The 16,359-nt window shown below is 50.0% G+C and overlaps 1 protein-coding gene across 3 annotated transcripts; it reads right to left on the bottom strand.

Annotated features, from left to right (window-relative positions):
- Positions 1-3,764: 3,764 nt before the first annotated feature.
- Positions 3,765-10,244, bottom strand: PIN4 (peptidylprolyl cis/trans isomerase, NIMA-interacting 4). 3 transcript variants are annotated; one of them, XM_074963061.1, is made up of 5 exons: positions 10,188-10,244; positions 9,416-9,495; positions 8,712-8,831; positions 6,118-6,239; positions 4,460-4,593 (listed from the first exon to the last, which is right to left on the bottom strand). In XM_074963061.1, exons 1-5 carry the CDS (start codon positions 10,240-10,242, stop codon positions 4,575-4,577), a joined length of 396 nt encoding a protein of 131 aa, XP_074819162.1. In that variant the 5' UTR covers positions 10,243-10,244; the 3' UTR covers positions 4,460-4,574. The 3 variants fall into 3 exon arrangements, with proteins under 3 accessions (XP_074819160.1, XP_074819161.1, XP_074819162.1); XM_074963059.1 differs by lacking the exon at positions 6,118-6,239 and having other exon boundaries at positions 3,765-4,593; XM_074963060.1 differs by lacking the exons at positions 6,118-6,239; positions 10,188-10,244 and adding an exon at positions 9,729-9,835 and having other exon boundaries at positions 3,771-4,593.
- Between the last annotated feature and the right edge of the window lie 6,115 nt (positions 10,245-16,359).

Raw genomic sequence — 16,359 nt, 5'->3', positions numbered from 1 at the left:
CTATGGCACGCTTGCCAAAGATGGCACGTGAGCTGATTTTTAATGGCACGCTGCTGCCTGCTGTGTCCCCGGTGCTGGCCCCGCTCAGCCTGCTGCCAAACCCAGGCCAGCAGTGTGCTGAGGGGGGGCCGGTGGCCAGGACCACGGCAGGCAGCAGCGTGCCATTAAAAATTCTGCCTGCCCCGGCCCGCTCTTCTCCCCTACCCCCACCCCGCGACCCCATGGGGACAGGGTGAAGAAGCTTGGTTCTGCGGGCTACTGCTGCAGGGCAGGCAAGGTCCCCCCCCTTCCCCGCCTCTTCCCCTAGTATGCTGGGTTCTTGCCCCTCCTCCTCTCCCTCCCTGCCCTTGGTCAGCGGATGGCCCTTGCGAGGGAGGGGGAGAAGCGGAGCCAAGCACTCCCTGCTTCAGGGAGGAGGCGGAGAAGAGGTAGGGACGGGGCTTTGGGGAAGGGGGGTGGAATCAGGGCATATCCCCTCCAGCCCCCTGCTGTGAGCCGCTCTGGGCAGGGGGCTGGGATCACCCCCATGACCCTAGCCCATGCCCCCTGCCCTGACCCCTGCACCTCCCACGACCCCAGCCCTGACTCCAGCACCCCACACACATAGCCAGCCCCCCCACGCCCTGACTCTTGCACCCCCCCCACATTCCAACCCCCACCCTGAGCACCAAACGAGCTTTTGCACCAAATGGGAGCTGCCCAGGTAAGCACTCCACACCCAAACCTCCTGCCCCAACCCTGAGCCTCCTCCCTCATTCTAGGTCTTGGCCAGGCCCTACACCCCAACCCGCAGCCTGCTCCTTCACCCCCCAGCCCTGTGCTCAGTGCACTCCCACCCTCTGCTCAGTGCAGAGAGAGAGGAAGAGAATGGGCTAGAACCAGGGAGAAGGTAGATACCCACTCTATGTAGGCAGGGCTGGGATCCCAGACCGGCAGTGGGCTGAGCAGCTCAGCCCACTGCCGGTCTGGGGTCCCGGCTGCTGGCCCCCCTCAGCCTGCTGCTAGTCTGGGGTTCTAGCTGCCAGCCCCTTGCCAGCCGGGGTCCTGGCCACAGGCCCCACTCAGTCTGCTGCCGGCCTGGGTGAACGGAACCCCAGGCCGGCAGCAGGCTGAGCGGGCTGGCGGCATAAGATCAGCATTTTAATTTAATTTTAAATGAAGCTTCTTAAACATTTAGAAAACCTTGTTTACTTTACATATGACAATAGTTTATATAATATATAGACTTATAGAGGACTTCTAAAAAATGTTAAAATGTATTACTGGCACGCGAAACCTTAAATTAAAGTGAATAAATGAAGACTTGGCACACCACTTCTGAAAGGTTGCCGACCCCTGCTCTAGGGGTATGTGTACCCCTCGTGGAGAACCACTGCTGTACAGCCCTGCTTCCTGCATGTCTGTGGTAAGTATAACCATCCTGGTTCTTAGAGGTGCACAAATAGCTTGTCCTAACCACACAAGTCAGTGGTAGAGCCAGCTAGCTGCTGCACACTTAGTATCATAGTACCTGTGTGCTTATCTAACCCATCTCCCATATTAAATAATGTGGCCCAAATTCTGCCCTGGAACATGTGGACAATTCCTGCACCTTCAGTGGAAATTACGGGTTTGGGTTGGAGATCAAAATCTGGCATGTGGTTGTGGGGGCAGGTGTGCTAGCTACTTCTCACTCATCTATGCCCTTCTGGCTTGAGATGGCTGTCTATTCCATGCAATCCAAGATGACTACTACTATGCCATCTAAGCACCAAGCAGAGCCACTGTGCCCTGACAGCAATGAATTGCACTGCTCCACTCTGGTACTTTCCTACCACTCGAGGCCATCTCTGCCCAACTGTGCTTGGTTTCTTTCCTTTTGCGCAAGGAAGGAGTGAAGAAGGGACAGCGGGGGCAATGCAGAGATGCCAGTGTGAGGAAAATAATGTCCCACATTGCAAAGGATCACTCTCCCTTATTGTGTTATGGAGAAGGTTCATTGTGGCAGTGGGACACAAGAGTCAGAACCACCATGTGTCAGAAGTACAGTAACCAAACTTCTCTGCCTCCAATTGCCAAACCCTCCCATGGGCATCTAATGTGCTTCCATCACACCCCTACTCCAGTTGCCAAAACTGTCGTCTCTGCCCACCCTCTGTCCTTCCCATTCTTCAGTGGCTTTGCTCTAGTCACCGATGCTGCATCGCTGTCTTGTCACCATTCCTTCAGCAGAAAGTGTTCCCCAGGTCCATTGCAGAACAGTTAGCTGTAGATCAGAGGTGAGCATGCTATGGCCTGCAGGCCACATCGGGCCCACAGGACCATCCTGCCTGGCCCTTGAGCTCCTGGCCAGGGAGGCTAGCCCCCAGCCCCTCCCCCACTGTCCCCTCTCCCCCACAGCCACACAGGCAGTGCTCTGGGTGGCAGGGCTGCATGCTCCTGCAGGGCAGTGCAGCAGCGTGTCTGGCTCCGGGCAGTGCAACTGCCAGACATGCTGCTCTGAGCGGCATTGTAAAGGGGCTGGGGCCAGGGGGCAGACAGGGAGCAGTTGGATAGGTGTGGGAGTCCTGGGGGGCCTGTCGGAGGGTGCTTGGATGGGGTGGAGGTTTTGGGGGGCTGTCAGGAGACAGGGAACAGGGGGCAGTTGGAAAGGCATGGGAGTCCCAGGGGGCAGAGGTGTGGATAGGGGTTGGGACAGTCAGGGAGCAGGGGGGGTTGGACAGGGGGTGGAGTCCTGGGAGGGGGCAGTCAAGGGACAAGGAGCAGGGGGGTTGGATGGGTGGGGGTTTCTGAGGGGGGCAGTCAGGGAGTGGGAAGTGGGAGGGGTCGGATAGTGAGCAGGGCCAGGCTGTTTGGGGAGGCACAGCCTTCCCTACGTGACCCTCCGTACAGTTTAGCAACCCCACTGTGGCCCTCTGGCCAAAAAGTTTGCCCACCCCTGCTGTAGATGGTTCTTCAACAGCTGAAAAATCTCTTGGAGTACCCTTCAATCAACAGCTATCATCTGCCCTATTAGAACTAGTTCAAAGGCCAAACTAGATGCAAAGGGGTCCTGTCACTGCAGAGGCTACTCACAACTGAGCTGGCCTGCTTTCCAGTGTTTCAGCACCATGTTCAGTTAAGCTTGGTTAACTAGAGTTGTATGGTTTTTATGTTAATTTGTGTTACTCATTTCTGAACCACTTGTCTCACTGAGAATGACCTTAGTGAGAAGCATTGCGGCCATACTACTTCACAATGTTATTGATGTGAATAGCAAGGACTCTTAGGCATGTACACAACTAGGCCTCCTAGCTTGAGTAAACGAGTGAAATATTTTGTAAAAGTGGTGAGGTGGGGCCTTGAGATGACTTCCCATCTGGAACAGGTCATACTGAATGCAAAAGGTGCTGACTCATTCTATTCTTAAGAACAGTGCTGGTGGTGGAATCTCTGGGGGCTGAATTCAGGGGAGGCCAGATTTCAATTCCCCCTGAGAAACCCAGGTTAGGGAAGACAGACTGCCTGGGTCTAACATACTTTGCTATATGTAACCTTTGGAAAGGCAGTCTTCCCTCCTTTCACAGCTCCTGCGCCTAAGCTCTTGCCTCCAATAATGCACAAAGCCTGTCTGAAAGTATGGCCAAAGTGACAACTTTAAATATGCTTCTATTCCCAGCACCAACATCTACATGGCTGGCTTCTCATTTGCACGTTGCTAAAGCAACAACCAACGCACTAACAAAGTACTCTACACATTAGATTCAAGAGATAGGAAACAGATTACAAATATGGGTTTGTAAGAGGGTTGCACATTTAATTGCTCCTGGAGGCTGAGCTCTAAGTGCAATGCAGGTCTGGGGAGTGTACACGCTGGAGGGTCTGAGGGGGACTGGTTGGGAGTTGGGAGAAAGGGTATACAGCTCTACCTACATAAGTAATTAAGTGTGTGATGCTCTAGTCACTAGAGTCTAGTGACTGCTGCTTGTGATGTATGTGGGCAACAGCAGAGGGTGCCAGAGAGCTTCCTCTGCCTGCAGTACCAAATGGACACTCTGGGGCCTTGACTTGAAATCAGGCTTTTCTGGTTTTCACCCAAATCAAAAGGATTTTGCCTATTAATGCTTGGAACATCCCCTGACATTTTGGAATTGATCAGATGTGGTTTTTAAAAGTTATCACCTTACAGACAAATGCCATTAAACTGAATGTAGGGCCTCACTTTGGCTGGCCAATTAGTGATCATAGCAACACTGGCTCGCAGACACTTCACCCAAAGGATGTTTAACACAAGTCTCTTAAGCTGATTTATACTTGGGTATTTATGGCACCTGTTAGGGCAAACCATTTACAAAGCCAGTCCAGAATCTTGAGTCCTACATATCCCCAACCCTAACAACTCCCACAACAAATCTGCTGGGAAGTTCCTATTCACTGTATAGAACAGTAAGTGTCAGCTTCACTCTTTTTTATATTTTATTTTCTCCCTTCAACCATAATTATGTGGTATCCAAACTTCGTTTTGACAGGAGGGTCTGTGTACACTGGCTTGTCCATACTGCTGACTGCCAAAGCGAATGCTGCTTCCTGGAAAGGTCCCACCATAGAACCTCTGGTCATCCAGCCCAAGTCTCCCTGAAAGAGTCAACAAAAATGGTCAGGTCTGAGTATCCCATTTCAAAACATGCCCAAAGCTGCATTGTGAGACAGTGTGCGTAACATTTCTATAAAGCAGAGAGAAAAATCCAACAAACAGGGTTTTTAAGAACAAATAACCTTTTTCCATTCAGTGCTTGGAACCTTAAACTTTGCAGCTGTCTACTACTGTACAGATGTGTGTGGAATGAGAGTATCATCAGATACTATGGCAATGTGTTCAGAACAAAAACCTATAGAAAATAGAGCATAAGAATGGCTAAACTGAGTCAGACCAATGGTCCATCTAGCCCAGCATTCTGTCTTCCAACAGTGGCCAATGTCAGATGCTTCAAGGAAATGAACAGAACAGGGCAATTATCAACGATCCATTCTCTGTCATCCAGTCCCAGCATCAAAGTCTTAGGGACACCCACAAAATGGGTGCATCCTTGGCCATCTTGGCTAATAGCCACTAATGGACCTATGCTCCATGAACTTATCTAGCTCTTTTCTAAAATTTAATTATGGCCTTCACAACATCCCCTGGCAACAAGTAGCACAGGTTGACTGTGCAGTGTGTCAAGAAGTAGTTCCTTTTGTTTTAAACCTGCTATCTGCTAATTTCATAGGGTGACCCAGCTTCTTAGGTGAAGGGGCATTTAACACTTCCTTACTCACTTTCTCCAAACCATTTATGATTGTATAGACCTTTATCATATCCCCCCTTAGTTGTCTCTTTACTCCTGGAAGAATACTGTGCCAAAATATTAAAAATTCTGCACCAAAAAATTTAAAATTCTGCACACAATATTTTAAAGTTCTACAAAATTCTGCACATTTTATTTGTCAAAATAATGCAATAAAATCATGCCAGTTTCAATTATTTTGGTAATTTATTTAAACTACAATGGATGGAGAATGGGAGTGCGGAGCACCGGAAGAAATCCCCAAACCCCCTTTGTCCAATAATAATGTAGCTAGGTTTGACCCTTTATTTCTAGTTATTAGTCAACAAATATATGCAGCCATATGGTCAGTGTTACATCATAGGCAACTGAAGAGCAAGTGAGGGCTGGGGACTCAAATTCACAATTTATATTGGCTACTGACCATTTCCAGGAAGGTAAGTACCAAACAGGAAATAGGATTTTTTTTTTCAATCCAAAAAATTTAGACCAGTTCTAGTCACTAAAGCACCTTAAGCATTTATAAGGCCATACTGTCCTTTACACCACTCTGGCAATGTAAAGGAGCCTTAAAACTTGTACACCTGTTTTATACTCCTGGGGGAATTCACAAAGACAATGGGAACAATTCACTAAGCAGGCAGCATTCGCTAACAATTCACCTCTACATTCTGCTCTGCCTCACGCCTACCTCCTCAGAAACACCTCAGAGCTCTGCCTCTCCACACCAAACGTGCCGCAATAGCAAGCAAGAGGGACAGAGTGTCTCTCTCCCTCTTACATGCATGACTGCCCAGCCTCCAGACCCCATCCCAGTGGTGATTTACGTTTTTACCAGCTGCTCCAGGCGCCCGAACCAATCTGCCTGCGCTGCCAGGGAAGGGCACATGACCGCTCTTGTGGGTTTCCCTTTGTTTCTCCATCAGAAGTCATTTTTCTGCGGGGAAGCAAAGAAATCTGCAGGGAACATGAATTCTGTGCATGCGCAGTGTGCAGAATTCCCCCAGGAATCTCTCTTTTTCAAGCTGTACAGTCTGTCTTTTTAATCTCTCTTCATACGAAAGCTGTTTCATACCCCTAATCAAATTTGTCGTTTGGACCTTTTCCATTTCTAATTATCTTTTTTGAGCTAGGGTGACCAGAACTGCACGCAATATTCAAGGTGTAGGCGTACCATGGATTTATACTGTGGCATTATGATATTTACTATCTATCCCTTTCCTAATGGTTCCTAACATTGTTAGCTTTTTTGACTGCTGCTGCATATCAAGCAGATGTTTTCAGAAAACTATCCACGACTCCAGATGTCTTCCTAGAGTATTAACAGCTTATTTAACCCCATCAAAAACATTTCCTGAATCTTTGTTGTCTGTATTGTTAGAATACAGAGGGGTAGCCATGTTAGTCTGTAACCACAAAAACAATGAGGAGTCTGGTGGCACCTTAAAGACTAACAGATTTATTTGGGCATAAGCTTTCGTGGGTAAAAAAACCCACTTCAGATGCATGGAATGGAAATTACAAATACAGGCATAAACATATATTGGCATATGAAGAGAAGGGAGTTACCTTACAAGTGGAGAACCAATGTTGAAGGCCAATTTAGTCAGGGTGGATGCTGTCCACTCCCAATAATTGATGGGGAGGTGTCAGTACCAAGAGAGGGAAAATTGCTTTTGTAGTGAGCTAGCCACTCCCAGTCCCTATTCAAGCCCAAATTGATGGTGATAAGTTTGCAAACGATCCCTCACTCTCACAGGCCTTGGGAGGCAGACAATCCTCGCTTACAGACAGCCCCCCAACCTGAAGCAAATACTCACCAGCAACTACACACCACACCACAGAAACACTAACCTAGGAACCAATCCCTGCGCTGCCTTCTCTGTCCCCATATCTACTCTAGTGACACCATCATAGGACCCAGCCACACCATCAGAAGCTCATTCACCTGTACATCTACTAATGTGATATATGCCATCATGTGCCAGCAATGCCCCTCTGCCATGTACATTGGCCAAACTGGACAGTCTCTATGTAAAAGAATAAATGGACACAAATCAGATCTCAGGAATGGTAACATACAAAAGTCAGTAGAAGAACACTTCAATCTCCCTGGACACTCAACAACAGATTTAAAAGTAGCCATTCTTCAACAAAAAAATTTCAAAAACAGACTTCAAAGAGAAACTGCTGAGCTACAATTCATTTGCAAACTTAACACCATCAATTTGGGCTTGAATAGGGACTGGAAGTGGCTGGCTCACTACAAAAGCAATTTTCCCTCTCTTGGTACTGACACCTCCCCATCAATTATTGGGAGTGGACAACATCCACCCTGACTAAATTGTCCTTCCACATTGGTTCTCCACTTGTAAGGTAATTCCCTTCTCTTCATATGCCAATATATATTTATGCCTGTATTTGTAATTTCCACTCCATGCATCTGAAGAAGTGGGTTTTTTTACCCACGAAAGCTTATGCCCAAATAAATCTGTTAGTCTTTAAGGTGCCACCGGATGACTCCTCCTTTCTGTGTATTGTTAGACATACTTGCTGACATGCATTTTGAAATAAATTACTAAAATAACTGAAACTGGCGTGATTACATTGTGTTATTTTGACAAATAAAATATGCAGAATTTTAAAATATTGTGAGCAGAATTTTAAATTTTTTGGTGATGAATTCCCCTAGGAGTAAAAAGCTAGAGCTAGTGTTCTGTCAAGGGGGTCTGGCTATGGATTGAGTTTCCTGAGAGGATCAGATTAATGTGGAGTTGAAGTACTTTGAGTGCATACTGTAACACCCTCCTCTGTTGCAGAGCATTTCCCTGCAAAACCAGATTGATGGGGCAGGTGGAGAAATATGGCCCACCCAAAGACTCTTATTTCAAGGAAAGGGGAAGAGCAGGAGATCCAAGAAGTCCATAAGAGACTTCCCAATGCAACCTCATTTATCCGCTAAGTGATATGACACCACTTATAAGTAATATGGAACTTGGTAGATTTCCCAGAGTCCCAGTCTCCTGCTAACGACTAGATTGGGGTGGCCAAATTTACTGACTCTCCGACCCACATACGATAGTCTTCCGAAGTTCGAGAGCTGGGCGTGCCTGCCGGTGCTTCAGCCCCAGCAGGTGCCTCCTGCAAGGATGAAGCCCCAAGACCCCCCTGCCCCCCAGCAGGGCAGAAGCCTCTAGCCCCACCACTCTGCCACAGGCAGAAGCCCTGAGCTCCCGCTGCCCCAGTCTGGTAGACAGAGAATGGGGGGGGGGGGGGGGGCTTCACGAGCCACACTTTAACTGTAAAAAAGCCACATGTGGCTCACGGGCCTCCGTGTGGCCACCTCTACACTTGCCAATGGTGCCTCCCTGACATCAGGTAGTCCACCTAAGAGCTGTCAGCACAAGCCTGACAATCAGTGAAACGTACCCCTTGTCTGGCTTTATCTTCACTGTACTGTGAGGCTACTTCACTGAAGCGCACTCCAGACTTCAGTTTCTCCATGGCCTCCATGATTTTGCTGTGCTTTTCACACAGGATGTGTCTAACCTAGAATGCAAAAGCAGAGGGAAGTTACATTTTGGAGGCTCAGCTCCCTACAAAACAGTCATTTTACTGCAGTTAACTGAATAGGCTCCTGTCAGTGCTACTGTGCCCTGACTGCTGCAGCTCACAGCGTGTTTCTCACCACCGTAGAGTTGAGTCCATTGGAGGGCTTCCCACCTCCAGCCCAGGACATTCAGTTCAACTGCTGTCCCAAACAGCAGACAGGGCAGAGCCAGGCAGTCCTCTGCCCAGCCTGCCTCCTGCTGCTGCAAGTGGCACACCAGCTTGGCAGCAGCCCAGTCCCAAGCGCTGCACCCAGTCCCACTGCCCTGTCACGCAGGCAGACTGCACTTAGCAGCTGCCTCTGAGAGGCATCTTCACCCCCCTGGATCTTACTGGGCAGTCGAGGGTTGCCGCCGCGTGGGCCGGCACGAACCCCTGAACCCCGGAGCCAGACCGAGCCCCAGCCCCTGCCTGGGCACCCACAGCCTGTGCCTCGTGCCGCCTGGGCACACCACGTGCTTGGCGGAAGGCGGCAGCTGGGGAGATGGGCCTATAGCCCCGCTACCCCTCCACGCCCCACTCACCTTCACAGCGCTGCCGCCGCCCTTCGGGGCCGGGGCCGGGGCCTGCCTCTCCCCACTGCTCGCGCCGCCAGCGGCTCCTCCTTGGGAACAAACCAGACCGTCATTAGCCGGGCGCGGCTCCTGGGGTGGCTCCAGGGTCTGCCACAGACCAGGGCCCGCCTGGCGAGGACACGGGCTGCCCTGGGCTGAGGGAACGAGCGATGGTCTCCCCACCAGGGCGACTCCCCATCCCCCTCTATCCCTCCCCCGACCAAGACACTACAGGCCGCCGCCCCTCCCCGCGCCCCGGGGCGCTACAGCCCCCCCGCCTCACCCTTCCCTCTTTTCCCGCCGCTTTTCCCTTTGGGGGGCATCTCCTCAGCCAGGAGCCGCGCGCGCGACGCCGCTAGGAGCGCGAGGGCCCCGCGAGGGCCCCAGCCGGCGGCCGAGCGCGGCGCGCCCCGAGCCCGGGCTGTCCGCGCTAAGTGCCTGGCGGCGGCGAGGCGGCTCTTCTCTGGGAGCGGCTGCGAGCCGGGGTCGCGGCACAGACCCCGGCGCGGGGAGCGCCCGAGACCCCCGCTCCCACCCACAGCGCCCCGGCCCCGGCCAGCGCCCTTCCCCTCCCCCGCCCGCCTAGGGCGACCAGGCCTCCCGGCCCGACTGTTAGTTCTTTGTCCCTCGGTCGGGAGCCCCCTTGTCCCGGCACTGCGGCTGTGGCCGCTCCGGGCGCTTTTTTTGTTTGTTTTCTTTCCTCCTGTCCCGATATTTTGTCCGTTTCATCTGGTCACCCTACCCCGCCATGGGACTGGCCCTCGGCTAACGCCCTTCCCCCGCTGCCTCCCCCCCATGGGACTGGACCCAGCCCCCGTTCCCCCCCCCAGGGGACTGGACCCCGGCCAGCGCCCTTCCCCTCTCTGCCTCCCCCCATGGGACTGGACCCCAGCCCCCGTTCCCCCCCCCCACGGGACTGGACTCCGGCCAGCACCCTTCCCCTCTCTGCCTCTCCCCCCATCGGACTGGACCCAGCCCCCGTTCCCCCCTCACGGGACTGGACCCCAGCCAGCGCCCTTTCCCCGCTGCCTCTCCCCCCACATGGGACTGGACCCCAGCCCCGTTCCCCCCCCACGGGACTGGACCCCGGCCAGCGCCCTTTCCCCGCTGCCTCTCCCCACATGGGACTGGACCCAGCCCCCGTTCCCCCCCCACGGGACTGGACCCCGGCCAGCGCCCTTTCCCCGCTGCCTCTCCCCACATGGGACTGGACCCAGCCCCCGTTCCCTCCCCACGGGACTGGACCCCAGCCAGCGCCCTTTCCCCGCTGCCTCTCCCCCCACATGGGACTGGACCCAGCCCCCGTTCCCCCCCCCACGGGACAGAACCCCAGCCAGCGCCCTTCCCCTCTCTGCCTCTCCCCCCATGGGACTGGACCCAGCCCCCGTTCCCTCCCCACGGGACTGGACCCCAGCCAGCGCCCTTCCCCTCTCTGCCTCTCCCCCCATGGGACGGGACCCAGCCTCCGTTCCCCCTCCCCCATGGGACTGAACCTCGGCTAATGCCTTTTCCCCCTCTGCCCCCCTCATGGGACTGGACCCAGCCCCCGTTCCCCCCCCCCACATGGGACTGGACCCAGCTCCCGTTCCCCCCACCCCATGGGACTGGACCTCGGCCAGCGCCCTTCCCCTCTCTGCCCCACCATGGGACTAGGCCCAGCCCCCCACAATGGGCTGCCGCACCCCCTGGATTGAAGTGGTTTCCATCATATGCAGGGTTTACAGTTTGGTTCAATGGCTCTCAGCACCCCCGCTGTACAGATTGTCTGGGCAGGTGGGGCAGGGTGATGAGACAATGAGAAGAAAATGTTTCCTGATCTCTTCTATGGCGTCATATTGTATCGTATCCTGAGTGTGCGCCTTGCCAGTCGTCTAATGCCTGAGTGCCTAAACTCTCATTAAGGAGCCTGTAAAGTACTTAACACACATCTAGGTGTTATAGAAATAAAAACAATAAACAGGACTAGCTTGGCAAACGTATTTTATAACAAGTGATTCCTTATATAATCATTCCTCTTCCTCACCTTGAGAGAACTGTATTTTGTCAAGCTTTAGTTTTCAATAACTAAAAAAAAACCTTAAGCATTCACATTTTTATCACACTTACTACAAGGGCCTCTTACAATCTCAGGGAGATTCTTTATATTTACCTGCCTTTTTCCCTGCTTTACTTCCTTTTCTGAAAATTTGGAGAATTGTTTGCAATGTTGCAACATGTGTACTGCAGCTGTAAAGGATGCACTATTGAGTCAAATTATTGTCATGCCTTCACTGTTGATATCTTGCTTCTAGGTGCTGCTGAGGGAAGGAGAGAAAGCAGTTACATAACTATCTAGGTATGCAATGGTGCATATAGGGGACTTTCAGTTAGTGGAATTTCTGCTCAGCTCACCTGACTCCTGAAATGGAGGCCTTATCTATCTACAGAAGTTGCACTGCTGATTTAACCTAAAATGTTTTTAGATAAACCACCCTGTGTGGATGCTGATTTTTTGATTTAACTCTCTTCCTAACTGATTTATGCTAAACTGATCTGAGCCTGATTTAAACCAGTATCAGTGTGTCTACACACAATCTTTGGCATCAGTTTAAGTAAACCAGTTTATAATTATCTTAAGTTATATTGATGCAATTTGTGTGTGTGGACAAGGCAGGCCTAGGGAACTGCCAGATTTCTTCCCTGTTGAACACTCCTAGGCATAACATTAGTCACTGGCTTTATCTTCACCATTCTCATTTGGAGGGTCCACACGACCCCACCCCAAGTTAGCCAGCACCTGAAATGTGTCGCATACTTGCCACTGATGCGTGAAGGACCCAAAGCCATCAATTTCTGTGGAAATTAACCTTGTTTTTTTTTTTAAGTTTCTTAGATTGTCAGCTTCTTCAGGGAAGACCAATCTCTTTGCTCTGTGTTTGTACAGCACCTAGCACAACCATCCCGATGAGTCGAAAGAATAGTAAACATGGCAAGCGACCAGCTTGGCTTAATGGTGAAATCCTAGCGGATCTTAAACATTGTTGTTTTTTTTTTTAAGTTTCTTAGATTGTCAGCTTCTTCAGGGAAGACCAATCTCTTTGCTCTGTGTTTGTACAGCACCTAGCACAACCATCCCGATGAGTCGAAAGAATAGTAAACATGGCAAGCGACCAGCTTGGCTTAATGGTGAAATCCTAGCGGATCTTAAACATAAAAAAGAAGCTTACAAGAAGTGGAAGGTTGGACATATGACCAGGGAAGAGTATAAAAATATTGCTCGGGCATGTAGGAAAGATATCAGGAGGGCCAAATCGCACCTGGAGCTGCAGCTAGCAAGAGATGTCAAGAGTAACAAGAAGGGTTTCTTCAGGTATGTTGGCAACAAGAAGAAAGCCAAGGAAAGTGTGGGCCCCTTACTGAATGAGGGAGGCAACCTAGTGACAGAGGATGTGGAAAAAGCTAATGTACTCAATGCTTTTTTTGCCTCTGTTTTCACTAACAAGGTCAGCTCCCAGACTGCTGCGCTGGGCATCACAGAATGGGGAAGAGATGGCCAGCCCTCTGTGGAGATAGAGGTGGTTAGGGACTATTTAGAAAAGCTGGACGTGCACAAGTCCATGGGGCCGGACGAGTTACATCCGAGAGTGCTGAAGGAATTGGCGGCTGTGATTGCAGAGCCCTTGGCCATTATCTTTGAAAACTCGTGGCGAACGGGGGAAGTCCCGGATGACTGGAAAAAGGCTAATGTAGTGCCAATCTTTAAAAAAGGGAAGAAGGAGGATCCTGGGAACTACAGGCCAGTCAGCCTCACCTCAGTCCCTGGAAAAATCATGGAGCAGGTCCTCAAAGAATCAATCCTGAAGCACTTACATGAGAGGAAAGTGATCAGGAACAGTCAGCATGGATTCACCAAGGGAAGGTCATGCCTGACTAATCTAATCGCCTTTTATGATGAGATTACTGGTTCTGTGGATGAAGGGAAAGCAGTGGATGTATTGTTTCTTGACTTTAGCAAAGCTTTTGACACGGTCTCCCACAGTATTCTTGTCAGCAAGTTAAGGAAGTATGGGCTGGATGAATGCACTATAAGGTGGGTAGAAAGCTGGCTAGATTGTCGGGCTCAACGGGTAGTGATCAATGGCTCCATGTCTAGTTGGCAGCCGGTGTCAAGTGGAGTGCCCCAGGGGTCGGTCCTGGGGCCGGTTTTGTTCAATATCTTCATAAATGATCTGGAGGATGGTGTGGATTGCACTCTCAGCAAATTTGCAGATGATACTAAACTGGGAGGAGTGGTAGATACGCTGGAGGGGAGGGATAGGATACAGAAGGACCTAGACAAATTGGAGGATTGGGCCAAAAGAAATCTGATGAGGTTCAATAAGGATAAGTGCAGGGTCCTGCACTTAGGATGGAAGAATCCAATGCACCGCTACAGACTAGGGACCGAATGGCTAGGCAGCAGTTCTGCGGAAAAGGACCTAGGGGTGACAGTGGACGAGAAGCTGGATATGAGTCAACAGTGTGCCCTTGTTGCCAAGAAGGCCAATGGCATTTTGGGATGTATAAGTAGGGGCATAGCGAGCAGATCGAGGGATGTGATCGTTCCCCTCTATTCGACACTGGTGAGGCCTCATCTGGAGTACTGTGTCCAGTTTTGGGCCCCCCACTACAAGAAGTTTGTGGATAAATTGGAGAGAGTCCAGCGAAGGGCAACAAAAATGATTAGGGGTCTAGAGCACATGACTTATGAAGAGAGGCTGAGGGAGCTGGGATTGTTTAGTCTGCAGAAGAGAAGAATGAGGGGGGATTTGATAGCTGCTTTCAACTACCTGAAAGGGGGTTCCAAAGAGGATGGCTCTAGACTGTTCTCAATGGTAGCAGATGACAGAACGAGGAGTAATGGTCTCAAGTTGCAATGGGGGAGGTTTAGATTGGATATTAGGAAAAACTTTTTCACTAAGAGGGTGGTGAAACACTGGAATGCGTTACCTAGGGAGGTGGTAGAATCTCCTTCCTTAGAGGTTTTTAAGGTCAGGCTTGACAAAGCCCTGGCTGGGATGATTTAACTGGGAATTGGTCCTGCTTTGAGCAGGGGGTTGGACTAGATGACCTTCTGGGGTCCCTTCCAACCCTGATATTCTATGATTCTAAGGTCCTGGTCTGTGACTGGGGTTCCTATATGCCACTGTAATACAAATAATCAACAATAATAATAATAGTCCTTATGGCTGCAAATAAAACTTTGTGACGTTATCTCCTTCAGTGTGTAGACAGTAGATAGTGCTGCTGCGGTTGCTGGCCTTCATGGCATTTTCAAGAAACAGCAGAATGAAATTAACAATACCCCAGTCAGTTTCATAGCTGCTGTCCAGATCCCTGTATGCAACAGTTAAACTGACAAGAATGTTAGTTTTACTCTGCTGCTACTTGAGAAAGCTGTTATCACCAGCTGGGAGACATCGGAGCTTTTGCCCCTAGACCTTGCTAGCTCTCCCTTTTTCTCCCCTCTGACTTATAGCTTTAGTTCTTTGGGTGGTAGGTATCTGATCACTTGATCAAGTCCTATGTTTATGCCCTAGATTCACCTCTCTTTGTAGGATACACTGCTACACCCACCTTGCCTCCTCCACCTGAGGAATAGGATGCATATAATAAATCAGTATGCCAAAAAATACACAGCAGCCACATTTGATACCACACTTCTCTGCATAACTCACATACAGGTAACACAGGGTACAGTGTGCCCCTCATTCTTTCACACATCCACTGCTCATGTGAGGGGTTGGAGGGAACCAGGCCATGCAAGTTTCACTAGGACAACAGGGCTTGGCTGGCTTTCCCAAATCAAAGTTGGTTTATTGGAACATAGGACTTGCCACACTGGATCTGTCCTGAGGCCCAGCTAGCCCAGTATCCCAGCACCAGCTGTTTCGGGGGAAGGGGGAGGCTCTGAGGAACTCGGTAGGGGGCACTAAGGAATGACCTGCTCACAGGCTGCATGTGTTCCTAAATCTGTGTCAGTAGCTGGCTAGAGCCTGAAGCCAGAAGATTATCTCCCTTACATGTTTTTACCCTACCTAATCCTACTGTAGATTGCCCATGTCAGCCTGCTAAGCTCTTGGCCTCAGTAATACTTGGTGGCAGTTGTGACAAAGTGAGAATTTTCTGTAATACTTTTATTACTTCTATGTGTGCCTCAGTTTACCTCTATATTGCATTGCTACCCCATGGAGGAAAAAGGGGTAAAGTCTGCTCTTGGGAACAGCACAGGACACGAGGCGGGGGTGTCTCTCTGATCCAGGACAGAACTTTGCGTCTCACCCCAGACTGCTTGGTTTCCTTCATAGCTTCTTCTGAGGGACATTGCTTGAGGCTTTTTGAAAACTCCAAGTGAATTATGTCAACGGTTCTTCATCTACTCGTTTGTTGACATACTCAAAGAATTCTAGTTTTAGCCTGTCTAGAATGCAAAACTAATGTATGTCATAATTATTTGTTAAGTAGTGTGCTCTCCTTGGTGTTCTGCAAATGGGAACTACATATGCATTTCAGACAGAGTGAAGATTACATGTAAAAACCTTCACTAATTGAGTGGAAAGGGTGAAAATTGGAGCACAGTGGTCGGAAAATGCCCAAACAAAAGTTGCTGTAGCAATATTAACTCAGCCAGATTGTACCTAGTGGAGACTAATTTAGAGCATATATAGCAGGGATCGGCAACCTTTCAGAAGTGGTGTGCCGAGTCTTCATTTAGTCACTCTAATTTAAGGTTTCGCCTGCCGGTAATACATTTTAATGTTTTTAGGTCTCTCTCTATAAGTCTATATTATGTAACTAAACTAGTGTTGTATGTAAAGTAAACAAGGTTTTTAAAATGTTTAAGAAGCTTCATTTAAAATTAAATTAAAATGCAGATCTTATCAGTTTAGTGCAGT

The sequence above is a fragment of the Natator depressus genome, chromosome 9 (assembly GCF_965152275.1).
Source record: "Natator depressus isolate rNatDep1 chromosome 9, rNatDep2.hap1, whole genome shotgun sequence".
Classification (NCBI taxonomy): Eukaryota; Metazoa; Chordata; order Testudines; family Cheloniidae; genus Natator; species Natator depressus.
Note: the sequence above shows the minus strand (reverse complement) of the source record. Positions and strands in the feature narration are given on the sequence as shown.

Coding starts and splice junctions, on each gene's coding strand:
- PIN4 (XM_074963059.1), bottom strand. CDS start 10,242: ATGGGGGGGAGGCAGCGGGGGAAGGGCGTTAGCCGAGGGCCAGTCCCA. Junction 9,496..10,187: donor AGGGCCAGTCCCATGGCGGG/GTAGGGTGACCA, acceptor TTTGTTCCCAAG/GAGGAGCCGCTGGCGGCGCG. Junction 4,594..8,711: donor AAGATAAAGCCAGACAAGGG/GTACGTTTCACT, acceptor TGACTCTTTCAG/GGAGACTTGGGCTGGATGAC.